This window comes from Equus caballus, chromosome 26 (assembly GCF_041296265.1).
Source record: "Equus caballus isolate H_3958 breed thoroughbred chromosome 26, TB-T2T, whole genome shotgun sequence".
Lineage (NCBI taxonomy): Eukaryota > Metazoa > Chordata > Mammalia > Perissodactyla > Equidae > Equus > Equus caballus.
In genome coordinates this window covers 34,349,549-34,352,980 of record NC_091709.1, presented here as the reverse complement: position 1 = coordinate 34,352,980, position 3,432 = coordinate 34,349,549, and the positions used below count along the sequence as shown (strand labels likewise).

At 37.8% G+C, this 3,432-nt stretch overlaps 1 protein-coding gene across 1 annotated transcript; it reads right to left on the bottom strand.

The window, feature by feature from the left end:
* Positions 1-389: 389 nt before the first annotated feature.
* LOC100065192 (keratin-associated protein 13-1-like) lies at positions 390-1,290 on the bottom strand. Its single transcript, XM_014736486.2, has one exon. It carries the CDS (start codon positions 1,238-1,240, stop codon positions 722-724), a length of 519 nt encoding a protein of 172 aa, XP_014591972.2. The 5' UTR covers positions 1,241-1,290; the 3' UTR covers positions 390-721.
* Positions 1,291-3,432: the final 2,142 nt, after the last annotated feature.

Below are 3,432 nucleotides of genomic sequence, written 5' to 3'. Positions count from 1 at the left end.
GTTGTATTTTCCAAGTTGCTTGTTTTTCTCCTTTGGTCAGCAAACATCAAGACCTCATATCCTTTGAAGGAAGTGTGCTCAATACTCTTCCTGAGATTATTATTCACATAAATAATTATTATTCACATAAAGTCTAAAAATGCAACCTAAGTATTCCATAGAACAGCGGTTTTAACAAGGAAATGTTTAAAATTCCAAATAAATCGGTTTGAATCCACTAATATATTAGGTTTCCAAAGTTTACTCACAGTGGTATAGTGAAATTTAATCTAAATACCCCCCAAAAAGCAAAAACATAAAATAAAACTTAGCCAATTAAAACTAACAATAGAATTAGCAGCATATTTGGAAGCCAGAATGAATGAGTTTATTAGATTGTATTCATTTGTGTTTTTATTTATATTGTGTATAAAATTAATTAACATTAACATTAATTAATTAGCATTAATTCATTGTTCATTAACATGAATTTGATTAATTGATTTAGTAATTTATTTCATCAATTCCACCAATTCCATTAATTCACCCAATAGAATTAATCATTAAGTTCAGTATAGGTTAGAGGCAGTTTTTTGGTCAGTTTTTGTGGCTGGAAAGATATTGAAGAGCGCCTGATCAGATAGTTTTTCCCAAAGATCATGAAAGGCTCTGAATCTGATCATGAGTAGACACTGCTTGGAGATTAGACATATTGCTCAAAATTTCTGAACGCTCAGCAAGTTTATTGATAGTAGCTGGATCCACAGATTGGTCTATAACATGATGATTGGCAGCTCCTGGAGGCAAAGTGGGTTGGAAAGCAGAATCTTGATCCATAGCTCAGGGAAGGGAAGCCACAGACTCCATAACCCAGGGGTCTGAAGCCACGGGATCCACAGCCCAGTGAGTAGCAGTTTCTAGATCCATAGCCGAGAGAGCAGCAGCTGCTGGACCCAAAACCCTGAGACCTGGCATAAGTTGACCGGCAGGGACTGCAGACTGTGGAGATCCTTGGACGGTAGCAGGACCTCTGGCAGGGGCTGGACACCACATAGGAGGTCTGGTATCTTGCGGGCTCCCAGCAGGTCTCCCTACAGCCACTGTAGAGAGAGGAGCCCAGCTGGCAGGTTCTGGGAGAGCAGAAATCAGTGCTGTAGACCAGGTTGCTGGGGTAGGAAGAGCCACAGGAGAAGCGTGGGTAACACAGGTAGCCCCCAAGGGAGCGGGAGGAGAATTTTCCAGAGCAGCAACTGTAGGACATGTTGACTGGAGAGGTGAATTCAGATGAGTGACAATGAGAAGATTCTGAGATTTAATGTCACCTCCTGGCTTGGGGCATTTTTATACTCTCAGCCATGGGTGTGGCATTCTAGAAAGTCATCTTTCTCATGCTTGGAATTTGTCATTTCCATATGTGTAATTCAATAATATTTTCTGTAATTGAAGATGAATAATTCCTTCCGACTCATATTTGTGTGTAAATTTATCATGTTGTTATAGCACTAAACCAATGAACTATTCCACTGTCAGAATTCTATGACTATATGTCATTAATGCCATCTAATCATGAGCAGGAAAGCCCCTACTATTCTCCTTGGCCGAGACTCACTGTGCATTTGCCTGTATATTGGCTGGGGGATGCTTAGCTCTAAGGGCAGGGATTGAGGTGAAATCATTTTTTTCCTATGTCAGTGGAAAAGAGACACCTTATTTTTTTCTAGGCAGTCAATCATATTTTTATATTTATTTTATTTCATTTTATATTTTTTATAACATTTTATAAATTTCAGGTGTACATCATTGTACTTTGATTTCCATGAAGATTACATCATGTTCACCACCCAGAGACTAATTACCATCCATCACCATACACATGTGCCCTGTCATCCCTTTTCCCTCCTCCCTCCCTGCTTCCCCTCTGGTAACCACTAATCCAATCTCTATCTCTAAGTGATTGTTTGTTGTTGTTTTTAGCTTCTATTTATGAGTGAGATCCTATGGTATTTGACTTTCTACCTCTGATTTATTTCGCTTAGCATAATACCCTCAAGGTCCATCCAGGTTTTCACAAATGGTTGGATTTCATCATTGTTTATCGCTGAGTAGTATTCCATTGTGTATATATACCACATCTTCTTTATCCATTCGTCCCTTGATGGGCACCTAGGTTGCTTCCAAGTCTTGGCTATTGTGACTAATGCTGCAATGAACATAGTGGTACATGAATCTTTACACATTCGTGTTTTCATGTTCTTTGGATAAATACTCACCAGTGGAATAGCAGGATCATATCATAGTTCTGTTCTTAACTTTTTGAAGAATCTCCATACTATTTTCCATAGTGGCTGCACCAGTTTGCACTCCCACCAGCAGTGTATGAGGGTTCTTTTGTCTCCACATCCTCTCCAACACTTGTTATTTCCTGTCTTGTTAATTATAGCTGCTCTGACAGGAGTGCCGTGGTATCTCATTGTAGTGTCCCTGATAGATAGTGATGTTGAACATCTTTTCATGTGCCTGTTGGCCATCTGTATATCTTCTTTGGAGAAGAAGATCTGTTCAGATCTTTTGCCCATTTTTTACTTTGGTTGTTAGCTTTTCTGTTGTTGAGATGTACTGGTTCTTTATATATTTTGGATATTCGGATATACAGTTCGCAAATATCTTCTTCCCAATATTAGGCTCTCTTTCCATTTTGTTGATTTCCTTTGCTGTGATTTCAGGTCTTACATTCAATTCCTTAATCCATTTGGAGTTAATTTGTGTGTATAGTCTAAGATAATGGTCTACTTTCATTCTTTTGCATGTGACTGTCCAGTTTTCTCAACATCATTTGTTGAAGATACTTTCCTGTCTCCACTGTATATTCTTGGCTCCTTTGTCAAAAATTAGCTGTCATAGATGCGTGGGTTTACTTCTGGGCTTTCAAATCTGTTGTATTGATCTGTGTGTTTGTTTTTGTGCCAGTACCAGGCTCTTTTGGTTACTATAGCTTTGTAGTATATTTTGAAATCAGGGGGTGTGATATCTCCAGCTTTGCTATTTTTCTCAGGATTCCTTTGGTTATTCAGGGTCTTTTGTTTTTCCATATAAATTTTAGGATTTTTTGTTCTGTTTCCATGAAACCTGAAATTGGAACTTTGAGAGGGGTTGCATTGAATCTGCAGATTGCTTTAGGAGGTATAGACATTTCAATTATGTTAATGCTTCCAATCCAAGAGCATGGAATATCTTTCCATTTCTTTGTGTCTTCCTCAGTTTCTTTCAAAAATGTTTTATAGTTTTCAGTGTACTGATCTTTCACCTCTTTGGTTAAGTTTATTCCTAAGTATTTTATTCTTTTTCTTGCAATTTTAAATGTGACTGTATTCTTAATTTCTCTTTCTGCCTCTTTGTTGTTAGTGTCTAGAAGCACAATTGATTTTTGTATGTTGATTTTGTAACCTGCAATTT